This window comes from Panthera leo, chromosome A1, assembly GCF_018350215.1.
Source record: "Panthera leo isolate Ple1 chromosome A1, P.leo_Ple1_pat1.1, whole genome shotgun sequence".
Classification (NCBI taxonomy): Eukaryota; Metazoa; Chordata; class Mammalia; order Carnivora; family Felidae; genus Panthera; species Panthera leo.
The window spans coordinates 83705039-83719027 of record NC_056679.1 but is presented as its reverse complement, the minus strand read 5'-3'; the positions used below and the strand labels follow the sequence as shown (position 1 = coordinate 83719027).

At 34.1% G+C, this 13989-nt stretch overlaps 1 protein-coding gene across 1 annotated transcript; it reads right to left on the bottom strand.

Annotated features, from left to right (window-relative positions):
* Positions 1–3771: 3771 nt before the first annotated feature.
* Positions 3772–4722, bottom strand: LOC122199680 (olfactory receptor 2M3-like). The gene has a single exon (XM_042904948.1). It carries the CDS (start codon positions 4720–4722, stop codon positions 3772–3774), a length of 951 nt encoding a protein of 316 aa, XP_042760882.1.
* Between the last annotated feature and the right edge of the window lie 9267 nt (positions 4723–13989).

Sequence of the window (13989 nt, the reverse complement as noted above, 5' to 3'; positions counted from 1 at the left end):
CTTTTTAAACAAATGATCTCAGATTATAACCTGAAACCTATTATATTTTAAGCAACCTTTTCTTTTGTGCCCCACAAAATTCAAACATAACATCTAAAAATAAGCTCATTACCTTCTTCACTTCTTCTATATATTCAGCCATGGAATTAGCTTCTATCCCTTCCTCCTCTTTTTCCTTCTTTCCTTCTTCCTCCTAATTCTTCCTTTATTCTATATTTACTATGCTGCTCATATTTTCTCTTTTATTTTAATTTTCTTCACCAATTAAATACAGCTGCCTATGCCAACTCTAGACAATATAACTCTTGAAAATCACTAGTAAACTCTTAATCTGTGCATCATTGCCTGACTGAAAACCTCCAACAAACACTTAAAAATTATTAGATTGATTTCAAGGTATTTTTACCACTTCACCATAAGTCAACCTTGTAAAAATCTGTCTATGCTTCTTAATGAGAATTTCTTTGGCAGAATGAGCAAAGATATAAAGGCAGAAAGAGGAACAACATATTGTGAATGTGGAGTAGTCAGCTAAAAGACAATGGGTAGTTGGGAGGGAAAAATAAAGTTGGGACTGAGGACAAGGAAAGATCAAATGAAACTGATGTAACAAAAAGGATAATAGAAGGCAAAAAGGAGCAAATGAGGTAGGAAAACCAAGCATATTATAAAAAATCATCTCAATTGACATAGGACTAAAGGAGGCCATTGATACTTAAATTTATCTAGTTAATGTATGTGTTTAATGATGAGAAAACAGATTTTGCCCAGTATGAAAAAAGTGATTTTCCAAGAAAATCAAAGTATGGAAATCATTAGAAGAAAAATGGTTTGGCTTAACCATACTTTTTATTGCCCATATAGCTGCAAGTAAAAAAAGGTGGATAGCTCTGCTTATTTGTTGATAAGACTTTGGGGAAAATAGTACCTAATATCCATAAATAAATGCAATGGCCATGAGAAATCTCAAGATTTCCATATTTTTTGAGGTGGGGGAAGGGAGGGAGAGAGAGAGAGAGAGAGAGAGAGAGAATCTTGAGCAGATTCAATGCCTAGCATGGAGCCCAAGGCAGGGCTAGATCTCATGACTATGAGATGACATGAGCCAAAGTCAAGAGTCAGATGGTCAGCTGACTCAGCCAGACAGGTGTTCCAAAAATTTTGTATTTTTAAATTGAAAACAGAATTAAAACCAATTACTCTCAGACACACATATTCTATTATTTAGAAAGTATGAAGTACACAATGTAAATAGAAATTGATCCATTAGTTTGTGTAGTATTTAACCTTTATACAACAGGCCATACATATTGTTTTTACCTTTTCTCCTTGCCTTACTTGTGTATAAATATTTGATGACTAATTATTATTATTACTTTGCATATCTGGATGAATGCAATACAATTACATAGCTGGATGAATAAAGCTAAATTGCCTTCCTGAAAGATTTTAATAACTCACAGTTCTACCAAGAAAAAAATGACTATTTCTCCACGATACTGCATATACTTTTTACAAAAAAAAAAAAAACAACATAAAAATGTTACCTTTAAATTCTATGTAAATTAGAAATCTACCTGATGTTCATGAGAACTTTGCTACAGTGGAAACCTTTACATCATATCCCTATCAAACTTTGTAAGGTTTGTCTGAATACATAAAATTTTAACACTCTTTTCGTCTTAGAAAATGTATGGCTATAGATCATATTATGTTCTTCCTAGAAGCTTTGTTTTTAAGTCATTAATAGGAAGAATGAGGTAATACATGTTACTCTGGGAATATTTTCCCATTTCACAGTAGGGAACGCACTCCTTTCCTGCCCTATCTTCAACTCCCAAATCAGTCAACAATATTTGATGTCAAATATTTATTTAATAATGGTAAATCTGTGTTTGAGGGAAGTACGATATACTAAACACAATACAAAGAAACGACTGGCCTCCTCACTCTAGACTTGGTGCACAGCAAGTTGGAGCCAAGGATTTGAGACTTATTGTCTAGTCATGCTCTGACATATTAACCTTCCCAGTTCTGGTGGCATGTTACTTTCTAATTCTCTTTATCAGAGGCTCTTTTAAGACCTCCTTCCAGCAGGTATAAGTGAAAAATTTTAAGACACTTTCCCTACTCAATCTCAATAACAAGTACTTTTCCACTCCTAGGCTTTTACCTTTAAAAGAACCCTCAACACCAGACTCCATAAAATAATTTCTAAAGTTAAATAATTCAGTCAGTCATTAGGACGTAACCAATATTTTCTCATATCACTGACAGGAAAATTTATTGTAATTGCCCTTTCATTCCTTTTTGTAAATAGGAGTCTATAAGTTTTGTGGGTGTGTGTGGTAGACAGAAACCTAAACTTTCCCCATGATTTATTTCTCCTGATGTCGCTCCTATGTTTACGTTATTCTATTTGGAGAGAGTGAGGTTAATGTGCAAATGTAATTAATATCCCAAATCAATTGACTTCAAGTTATGTAAGGTAGAGTGTCTTGTGTTGGGTTGTCTTAACCAGTTGGTAGACCTTTACAAAAGGACTTAGGCTTTCCCTTAAGTCACAGCCTCTCCTGCTGGATTGAAGAAGTAAGATAATGAGTTATTCGGGTACAAAGAAATTAATTATTTCAACAACTATATGGACTTGAAAGATGAGGCTGAGCCTTAGGTATAACTGCAGTCTCAGCTGACTCATGGATTACTACCTTGTGACACCTTAAGAAGAATACCCAGGTTAGCAATGCAAGAATTCCTACCCATATATACTAGGAATTAATAACTATTTTTTAGAGGTACTGTGTTTGTGTTCATTTGTCATGCAGAAAAAGAAAACTAATGCAGTTACAACAGAGTTTTAAGAAAACAGAAAAATTCAGATTAGCCATAGTGGTTGTTTCTAACAAAACAGAAGAATACCCAGAACTGCAGTGAATTTCATATATATCATTACACCACTATCTATAGTGATGTCACACATATGACATGTAATTTATTAAAAAAAATTCAGACCTTCAGTAAACCTAAAATTTTCTATTTACAAAATTGATCACTTTTCCATATAATTATAGCATACAACCCATATAGTGATCAAGACATTTAAGGATGAAAAGACCAGACTTTGAGGATTCACATGTCAGTCTCCCATGTAAAAGGCTGACTTATGTAGAAAAAGGAAATAATTAGGAGCTCCCTAATCCTCTGATATCCTGAGAGAGAACACTGTCCATTACAAGGTAGATTCCATAGACCTAATCATCAATCTAATGCCTCTTTTCTCTATCTAGGTAAAGCATATTAGTTCTTATAATAATCTAATAAAGCTATAACTTGGTATATAATTAACCTGATTATTCATTTTAACAAATTAATCAATCTAAAGAATGATATTGGACTCAGGATAATATTTTGATTAGCCAAATGTAAAATTACTATATGTTAAAAAAAGAATGCTAATAGTGCCCTGTTTTATTATGGCATTATGTAGTACTGTGATGGACAGCAAATACTTCTCATTTATTAACTTATAAAACAGAATGTACAATTGTGCATGTTATCTTACAGTAAATATTTACTTATGACCATAATTTGATAGTTCCATAACAAAAGAAATATAATATTTGAACAAAAAGCATGCAGTCAGTTTTTCACTTTCTAAATCTTGTGGGCTTGTCTATGAAACTTTTGATACAAAGGTGTGTAAATATTGGGTATAGAATTGTATCAGTTGAATACATCAATTCACCATAAACTAAAGAATATAGAAGATGGTTAATTAGGCAATTTGCTCTGTAGACTTCCCCTCCCTAACACCTTCATTAATCCTCTGGCCACTTCCTTGTTGCGGAGGCTATAGATGAGGGGATTCAGCATAGGAGTAAGGATGGTATAAAAGGCTGACACCATCTTGTCTTGGGTGGGGGAACGGTCAGAAACAGGCCTCATGTATATGAACATGGCTGCTCCATAATACATTCCTACCACCATGAGGTGAGAGGAACAGGTAGCAAAAGCTCTTTGGCGGCCTTCCCCAGACCCCATTTGAATGACAGCTACAATGACCTGAAGGTAGGAAGCAATAATTACTGTTACAGGGAAAAGAAGCATAATTACACAGCAAATAAACATTAACCTTTCAAATAGCAATGTATTAGTGCATGAGAGAGTGAGAACGGCAGGGACATCACAGAAAAAGTGAGGTATTTCCCGGGCACCACAATATGGGAAGGATAGTGCGACTGCAACAACAATTATACCATCAAGAGAGCCAACAATCCAGGAAGAAAGGACCATAAGATGACAGATTTTCTGGTTCATGAGAATTGAGTATCTTAATGGGTGGCAAATAGCAACATAACGGTCATAGGCCATTACAGCCAACAGGAAACATTCTGCTCCAAGCAGAGACACATATAAAAATATCTGGGCTCCACACCCAGCTAGAGAGATGCACTTCCTGCCAGACAAGTAGTTGAAGGCCATCTTGGGTACAGTGGTGCAGATGAGCATGAGGTCCATGAGGGAGAGTTGGCTGAGGAGGAAGTACATGGGGGTGTGGAGCTGGTTGTCCAGGTAGATGAGGAGAATCATGACAGTGTTTCCCATGATGGCAAATGCGAAGATTCCCAAGACCAGAGAGAAGAGGAAGATGTGGGTGGAACTGTGATTGAAGATTCCCAGGAGGATAAAGTCAAAGTTGAAAGTCTGATTCTCCCATCCCATGATAAATATATTCACTGTAGACAATATAACATGTGAACAGTGCTCAGTACTGTATCACAGAAATATCAAGGACTTCTAGCTTACGTCAGCACATGCATGATATTGTCTCTCTATATTAAAAAATAATTTTGCTAAGTATAACTTTTTATAAATTTATATACTAGGAATATTAAAGTTTATTGTTAGCCTGATGCCATTTTTAAATATAAAGCACATACAGAACACACAGTAAGTTTTTTCATTAGAACTTAGGAGGTTTCCCGGGTGCCTGGGTGGTTCAGTCAGTTGAGCATCCGACTTTGGCTCAGCTCATGATCTTGCAGTTTGTGAGTTTGAGCCCCATGCCAGGCTCTATGCTGACAGCTTCAGAGCCTGGAGCCTGCTTCGGATTCTGTGTCTCCTCCTGTCTCTGCCCCTCCCATGTTCATGTTCTGTCTTTCTCTCTGTCTCTCAATAATAAATAAACATTTTAAAAAAGGAACATAGGAGGTTTCCAAAGAGGCATATAATCTAATTTTAGCAACTAGTTAACTAAACTGTGTATTCAGAAATACACTGAGTCATAAGAAAACTCATGAATTGCTGAGAAGTCAATGAGATTTTCCATCACATTTTTTCATAGAATTTAACATATCACACTATAATACTAATAAAAATTCTGTCTACCAAAGTGTACAGGGAATCATGTACTAGTGGAAATTATACAGGATTAGTCAAATACCAAGTAAACAGAAGACATTGAGAAATCAAGGGTTAAAAGTACCTTAAATAATACTTATTGCTAATAATGGTAAGTTGTAGTGGAAGTAGTTCCTCACCAATATGCCCATCTCTTACTCCACCTCTTAAAATGAGGTGTACCCATGACATATTCTGGTATAGGTCACTTTACTGGAGAAGCAGGTTAGCACATAAAGAGCATAATTCAAAACACTCACACTGATGAATGGATAAAGAAGTTGTGGTTTATATATACAATGGAATACTACTTGGCAATGCCAAAGAATGAAATATAGCCTTTTGTAGCAACGTGGATGGAACTGGAGAGTGTTATGCTAAGTGAAATAAGTCATACAGAGAAGGACAGTTTCCATATGTTTTCACTCCTATGTGGATCCTGAGAAACTTGACAGAAGACCATGGGGGAAGGGAAGGGGGAAAAAAAAGTTAGAGAGGGAGGGAGCCAAACCATAAGAGACTCTTAAAGACTGAGAATAAGCTGAGGGAAGATGGGTAGTGGAAGGGAGGGGAAAGTGAGCGATGGGCACTGAGTAGGGCACCTGTTGGGAAGAGCACTGGGTGTTGTATGGAAACCAATTTGATAATAAATTTCATATTAAAAATTAATAATAAAAAAGACTCAAACAGATTATTTTTCTGTGTAACCTTAGATAGTTAATTTATCCAAGCCTCATTTTCCACTTAGTAAATTTTGATATTTGTTAATATTGGCATTGTAGGGTGCTATTAAGGCAAATGAGATCACATTTATGATGTACAAACATTACTTTGAATACAGTTTGTGACATATAGGTACTTTTTAAATAAATACTATTGAAGAAAAAGGATATGGCCCTTACTTTATTTTTAGACCATTTTTGTTTGTACAAAATTATTCACTTCTTGGGTGGCTGGGTGGCTCAGTTGGTTAAACATCTGACTTTTGATTTCGGTTCAGGTCATAAGCTCATAGTCCTGAGATTGAGCCCCATGTCATGAGGTGTCTCTCTCTCCCTCTCTCTCTCTTTCTGCCCCTTCCCGTCTCTCTCACTCTCTCTCTCTCCCTAAGTAAACAAATACACAACAACAAAGAATAATCATTTCCATTTCCTTAACAAGACTCTTCCAGGGAATTTCTTTGCCTAGACAATAGCATATATTTTATTTTCTATTTTCACACTCATTTCTTTTTCTCTTGCTGCTGTATTCAGTAATCAAGGCATTGACTTCTTTCTTTCTAATGTATGGGCTTTCCTTCTTCTGGGAGTCATTTTGAGAAGTTTGCTGGGCATTTTAGTTCCAGGGTTTGGAAAATGAAAAATTGCCATGTGGTTCTGCCAAATTTACTAAAAATGCATATTTTATTTGAGAACATTTTTAATTTAAAGCATGATATTATTATACATTGTTTTAATGTTTTGTTTGCATGAGCAGGGGAGGCGCAGAAAAAGAGAGGGAGAGAGACAATCCCAAGCAGGCTCTGCACTGCCAGCACAGAGCCTGACTCATGAAACTGTGAGATCATGACCCGAGTGAAAACTAAGTGTAAGTCATTTAACCGACTGAGCCACCCAGAAGCCCATGTTTTGTATTTTTTTTTAACTCTACATCGAACTTTAATAGCTCAGGATGTGTCTTCAGACTTAAAGTTTGAATGATCTAGGTAGGTCACAGGGACATAAGTGAAGCAATCAGTTACCTATTTTGTATTAATGTCTAGCAAAAGCTAGATTACCATATATTCCATGCAAACATTTACAACATATTGCATGCTGCTAAATTATGTTGTTGTTTTTTTGTTTTGTTTTGTATTTTTTGCTGCTAAATTATTATTTTTTAAGTTTATTTTTTAGACAGACAGAGCACTAGAAAGGGAGAGACAGAGATAGAGAAGGAGAGACACAGAATCTGAAACAGTCTCCAGGCTCTGAGTTGTCAGCACAGAGCCCAACACAGGGCTCAAACTCACAAGCCATGAGTTCATGACCTGAGCTGAAGTCAGTCACTTAACCAACTGAGATACCCAGGTGCCCTTTGGTGCTAAATTATTGATGAAAAGTTGTCCTACCATAACTTTTATGTGTGAAGAAAGTATATATAATGTTTTAAAGGAATAGTAATGAAAAAATGTTTATTGCATAAAAATATTGTTGCATACTGATTTTTCATCTTTTAACATCATCAATGAATAGATATATTTTATTCATTGCTATAGCAATGGGGTAGCTTAGATATAATATGACAATATTATGCTGTCATCTCCTTATATTTGTACCAACTTCTCATGGAAATGAAACATACATATAGAAATACGAATTGAGTGAATTCATCTTAAATATACCACGGAAGAAATTTTATACGTGTTTAGACTTATGTGACTACCACTCAGATCAAAATATGGATATTTTCCAAAAGATTTCCTTGTAACCTTTCCTAGCCTATCACCCCTGAGATGTAATCTATAGTTTAATAACTATCTCTGAGGCTTATGTTTTGCCTGTTCTTGCTTTCACATAAATATTAGAGCATCTTTACTTTTGTGTGCACAAAAGTAGACCCTCTCACACTCCTAAGTTCATCCACTGCACCTCCGAACTCTTTGGCTCAATGAACACCAACCACGATGGCCTCCTTGTTTCTGGAGCATACTTGTAATGCAATAATCCAGTGAGTTTATACTGGTTGTTCCCTTTAACCATTCTCTATTTTTTAGACCAATCCCTCACTATTTTCAGGCTCTTGTCAAATGCTTTCTGCTTCATAAAACCTTTATGGTTTCTCTCTAAATATCCTGCCTACCATGACCTGTTTTGTTTTTATTCTGCCTAGTGTCTCCCTCATCTGACATCATAGTAATTTATCTGATTGCTGTCTCTTTCTTCATTAGGATGTAAATTAAATGAATGCAGAGATTTGATGAGTCATGTACAACAGATACTTAGTGAATAAAGGCATATTTATTGTAGGAAATGATTGTATTTTTTTTAATTTTGTGTTTCAGATGTCTTCCTTTCTGTTCTTATCCTCTCTTGCAAGGGGATGGGGGTGGGGGTCTTAAGAGTTCTTGTACTGTGTGCTTGCCTAAATGATTTACTAAACTTTATGTTGTAGCTGTGGAAATGGATTGTTGATCTGGGAAGATGAGCATCTAAATGAGAAAAAGCCTTCCTGGGCTGTTTGTATTAATTTTAGAAACCTTAGCACCCCAACCCACAAGTAGTCTGATTAATTTAATTCTAAGAGATCTTTGGTCATTTTTTTTCTTTTCTACAAGGTAAGATTTTAAGCAATTGTGCTGTAGTCTTGAATTACACACAGAATGCCAGATTCATTGTCTCTCTCAAGTTGGACCAAAATTTATAACTAGTCTTTAAATTAGGAGATTAGGAGTGCCAAAAAATCTACCCAGCCTGAGGAACTCCATGGACCAGGTGGCTTGTTTGGTCTTTGTATTGACTTTGCTGCTTAATTAGATCCATAACTTGCTATTAAGCCCCAAATCCTACTCACACAGCCAGGATCATCAGAGGAACTGAAAGGTTGCTACCATCCTGCAGTTTACCCTATGTTCAAACCTATAAATCAAATTTCTTTGTAGTAGCTTATAAAAGGGAAATTACTTAAAGAAATGTTATAATCATTTAGCAGTGTGTTGCCCTTCTCCGTATTATTATTAAATGACAGGAACTGGCTCTATAATTAGGTCTCATTTGCCATCCCTGTTTCTGCTTATAACTCCATTTGATAATCCCTGTTCACTAAAAAACTCTGGAATATTTTAGTACTATGCCTCTTCAAGTCTCTTCACATAAGTAAAATAATCTTTGCATTCAGTTCATATCAGAACCCATTGAGGAATAGCAGTTTGGGTACAAGACTAGTTGATTTCTATTACTGTCAGTAGGATTTTGACCAATTTGAGACACAAGTTTGAATTGTTATTTATCAACAGAGAAATGCAATATTTAAGTTTAGTAAGTGGAGAGGTGGATCCTGTATAATTTTTTCATGTGTCTTTTTTTATTGCTTTCAGCTGAACGTGAATAAAAGGATACAGGAATATTATGTTTTATTATGTTATATTGTATTAACTCACTTTTTGTCAAAACCACACCACAAAGTCTCATTTCCTTTACTCCTCTCTCACAGGAAGTGAGAGTGAACAATGTTTTATGGCTAAGGCATTTATTTCTAAATAATAAACTCAGACTTCTTCAGGTGAAAGTTATATACACAAAGCTTTAGTCACTTATATGATATTCAGAATATCTTTTCTTTCAGTTATATAATATATAATGGTTTGATATAGATGTTAGAGGTATGCACTTAATGATGTAATGCAAATTACTTCACTGTACATCTATATCTGTTTTTATCTATATGTATCTGTCTACATATTATACTTTCCTCACAAGCTTGTTAATATCATGAATTATCATCAAGTATTCATACTTTGGAATAAAAAGCCATTGTTTGTCACAAATATCTTTAAAAGCATACACCACAACTGTAGCTAAGCAGTTAATTATTTTTTTGTATACTTATACTTACAGCTTAGAAGAAAAATGAAAGGAAATGGGGTGGACAGAGAAGAGGAGGGCAGCCATATTGGTTAAGTAAAGACAGAGCAAACAACAGAATAATGAAAGACAGTGAATAATGAAGGAAGAATTCCTGGGCTGAAGAAAAACTGAGAGGAACAACGGAGAGAAAAACAAACAAGAGACTGGGGCCACTGAGCCCAAGTATCTGTGTTAGATGAAATGCATTCAACCAATTATTATTATGATCCCACCACCAGACAGACACACAAAAAAAGGCAATATGTTATACATAAAATCACATAGCAAAAGCTGCCCTTACCTCCTGGTAGAAGATTAAACCACTACACACAAAAAGGATTATTGATGCCTTTTGGAAAAGTTCATCGTTACTTTAGGAAAATAAAAATAAAAACACTCATCTTGTTTGCGTCTGCATCCACTGACATTATCATTCTGATTTTCTATTTTTTACTCATCTGAAACAATATTTTTGAATATTCCTCAAAGCACCTTCTGATTACATCACTCTCCTTCTCAAAGCATTAAATGGATCAAATTTTCTTCAGAACAGACTTTCATGTCCTTATCGATCTTGTTTGTGAGGAATTGCGGAAAGCCATAAAAGTCTCTATTTCAAGTCATCTGTTCTCCATTTCCTTTCTTTTTTTTTTAATTTTTAATGTTTATTTATTTCTGAAAGAGACAGAGTGTGAACAGGGGAGGGGCAGAGAGAGAGGGAGACAGAATCCAAAGCACACTCCAGGCTCTGAGCTGCCAGCACAGAGACCTACGTGGGGCTGGAACTCATGGACCCCGAGATCATGACCTGAACTGAAGTCCCACGCTTAACTGAACCACCTAGGAGCCCCTCTTCTCCATTTTCCAATACCAACTCTGTGCAAATCCCAAAGATACAACATAAATCTGAGCTTAGTCCCTCTTCAGTAGTTTTCTTTTACTCTGAATGTCTTTTCCTTTTCCTTTTACCTTTGTAAATTATATCATATTTGTTTCAAGTTTGAATGCACATGCATTTTTCATTATATTTCTGTTCATTCTGTAGATAAAAGTTGTGTATATATTGTACTTACAAGTGGGTGGCATCTACATCTGTTCTATATAAAAAGCTAATATTATGGACCCTAAGATCAGACAAACATGAGTTTGCAATCTTGCGCTACCTCTAACTCCTATATCATCAGGCAAATTACTTAACTTCTCTGAGATTATTTTATCCCACTGCCCCCATTTGAGAGTTACTGTAAGATGGAATGTGTTAATTCTTATGAATTCCTCATCAAAGTGTCTTTCAGTGCACGTTCTTTAGAGCAACATAACCTTTTGCACACATCTTATCACACTTTTATTAGATTCTTGCAGTAATTTCCACTGTTGCTTACTTACAATTATTTTAAATAAATCAATATTCTGTTTTCCTTATTAGATTGTTGGTTTTTGATTGCTAAGGTATATATTTAAATTTTTCTTATGTAATGAGTTAACAGTAGATGTTTACACACAGGTAGAGTTCATAAGATCCCCATAAGTGATTGAAAACTTGAATAAACTAGATTCACCAGAGTCTTGCAATAGTCCATAGCTAGCATATATTTTATTGCTCTCAGTAATGTCTCACATTTACTTTGCATCATCACTATTATTATTTAATTTAACATTCACAAGTCCCTGTATTAAATATAAGAAACATATTAAGCTAATATTACAAAGAATGTAAAAATATAAGTTGCTTCTCTAGTTAGAGGACTTCAAAATAACAAAACTTTTAATGTGTACCTTTTGAAGGAAATGTAGTTCCATCTTACTGAACTTCAGAAGGGCGTTTTGAAATATATACCATCTTCCTTGGACTTACCATCTAGATATTTTTAGGAAGACATGGAACTACTTAGTAAGTAACTGAAAAAGTTTAAATATCTAGAGAAAACTTGTGTAACACATTGTTTTTGCTAAGTCATCTGTGATTTCAACCTGTAATCCCTCCAGGTTTTCCAGTCCCTGGTCTTTAATTATAGTAATGTATGCTATCACCTACTTTTTTCTTTTAAGCCCTCATATAAAATGAGTTCTCTATTTTAAAAATGTGATCTTACTGATATTTAAGAAAAAATAAAATTCAGTTATTTTCTAGATTAATACTATAACCCCCTGCATTTTCCCCTTGTATCTCCTGGCTTATTCATATATTAATGACTCCATTTGCACTCTCCTCTTAAGGTGTTTTTTCTAATAATTTCAAGCTATTTCCATAATATTAACTGACCAAGAGGCAGTTGGTTTCCTGATTTTAAAATAGAGATACTCACTGACATTTGGGGTTTATTACCTCTAAATAGAACTCTGTTAAAATTCACTAGCTGTTTCCAAATTGATAATTCAAGTAGTTTAATGTTGGGAGCCATTTGACTTAAGATGTCTACATTGAAGATCTCAACACAATTTTAATTTCTTCTTTGTCTTTTTATTTTGCTCTCAACTACCCCCCCCCCTTCTTTTTAATGTTTTTGAACACTTGCCATTGTGGTTACTCTTTCCTGATTCTAGTACTGGTTGTACTGGTTGTCTTTTCATTATTCCCAAATACTATGCACTTGGTTAACCTTTCCTCCATGGGTAATTAGATTTCCCCAAATTTTCAGACTTGTTCCTCTCTTTCTCTTTGGTTCACATGTATGATCACTGTATCTATATATCTTCAATTAATATTTTTTCTAAAATCCATATGTTACCAAATGCCTGATATTATATTGTTCTGATACTTATTCCTTATCTCATGTTCAATTCTGAACCATTACCTCTGTATGAATCTACTACTCATTTAATATTCACTTCATCTTCAAAGTAACACTCCATTTTGTTAATGGTGGTCCCCTCCTAGAGTTATGTAGGATAGAAACAATATCCAGAAGAAAAATGTCTAGCTTTTCAAAAATATTGACCAACTGTATACAAGAATGCTTGGAATATTTTATATTTTTACTAGCTTTGTGAACAGAAAGAGCATATTCTTTCATCACACTGTCAAAATCATTTGTTACTGCTTGATTGTTATTTTTTAAACTTTTTTAAACTTATTTGTGAGAAATGATTTCTCATTCTTAGATTAATATGCATTTTTTTACTGTGTGTATTTGTCTCATGTATTTACTGCCCATCCAGATATACTCTTAAATTAATTGCAATAAACTCATTAATTTATCTCTTGTGAAAGCAAAATAATAGGAATATAATTTCATATATTTTTCATATTGGTATTCCAATTTTCACAAAATTATGTTTTGCATTGGACCCTCTTTCTACAGTAATTTATAATGACATTAATATTTACCAAATTTCTTTGCATGAAAGTTTATACGTGAAGTCATTACTTAATTTTATTTATTACAGTATTACTTGTTTTTTTTTCCTCTGGTTTAAAAATAATTCTTGATGACATTGAAGATATCATCACTTGTTTGTTTCATATTTACATATGGCTAAGATTTATTTAGAATTGCTTCAAGTTTACCTTCCATCACAAACTACTTCAATCCAGAGGGTTTTTTGTTTTGTTTTGTTTTTTAATAGTTTTTTGGTTAAGTCACATACTTTAAGAAGCTTGTCATTCATAACTAAAACCAAAGTTTTAGTTATTTGCATTTTTTCTCATTATTTAGATATTTCTGAAACTTTATTTTTATATAAATGTCCATGGCCACAATTTTTGAGTCTTAATTTATATGCAAATGTAAATTAACTGATACCAGGAGTTTGAACCGAAAGATGCCAATATCAGACCTTGTTCCAAAAGACAATTTACCAAAAAAAAAAAAAAAAGTATCTGCCCACCTTCTTTATATCACTTAACATTATTCAGCCTTCAAAATTTTGCTATTATATTGAACAGATTTTTATTTCCTGATTTTTATTTTCTGACTTTTAATTAAATTGATTTTAATTAATTTAATTAATTGATTTTAATTAAATTGATCTTTTTGATAACATA